The following is a 213-nucleotide window of genomic DNA, read 5'->3' on the forward strand; positions in this document are numbered from 1 at the left end:
GCCCGCTCACCTGGTTTTCTATGCAGCGGAACTGCCAGGGCCAGCCCACGTGGTAGAGGAACGGCCGCAGGTCGAACCTGTTGTCGTCGGGGCTGTAGCTCTCGGCGTGGTACGCGGGCGTGAGCGTGGTCATCTTGTGTCTGTTCACGGAATACTTGGAGAAGAACCGCTTCACCTTGTCAGCCACCTGGCGGGCGGGCGGGGAGGCCCAGC

The 213-nt window shown here is 64.3% G+C and overlaps 1 protein-coding gene across 1 annotated transcript in view; it reads right to left on the minus strand.

Moving 5' to 3' along the window:
- The window catches only part of NADSYN1 (NAD synthetase 1), a 22,933-nt gene that overhangs the window by 2,074 nt on the left and 20,646 nt on the right, over positions 1 to 213 (minus strand). Inside the window, 1 exon segment of the mRNA XM_014539914.1 lies at positions 11 to 187. Coding sequence (XP_014395400.1) covers positions 11 to 187 — 177 coding nt within the window.

Source organism: Myotis brandtii, unplaced genomic scaffold (genome assembly GCF_000412655.1).
Source record: "Myotis brandtii unplaced genomic scaffold, ASM41265v1 scaffold2300, whole genome shotgun sequence".
Lineage (NCBI taxonomy): Eukaryota > Metazoa > Chordata > Mammalia > Chiroptera > Vespertilionidae > Myotis > Myotis brandtii.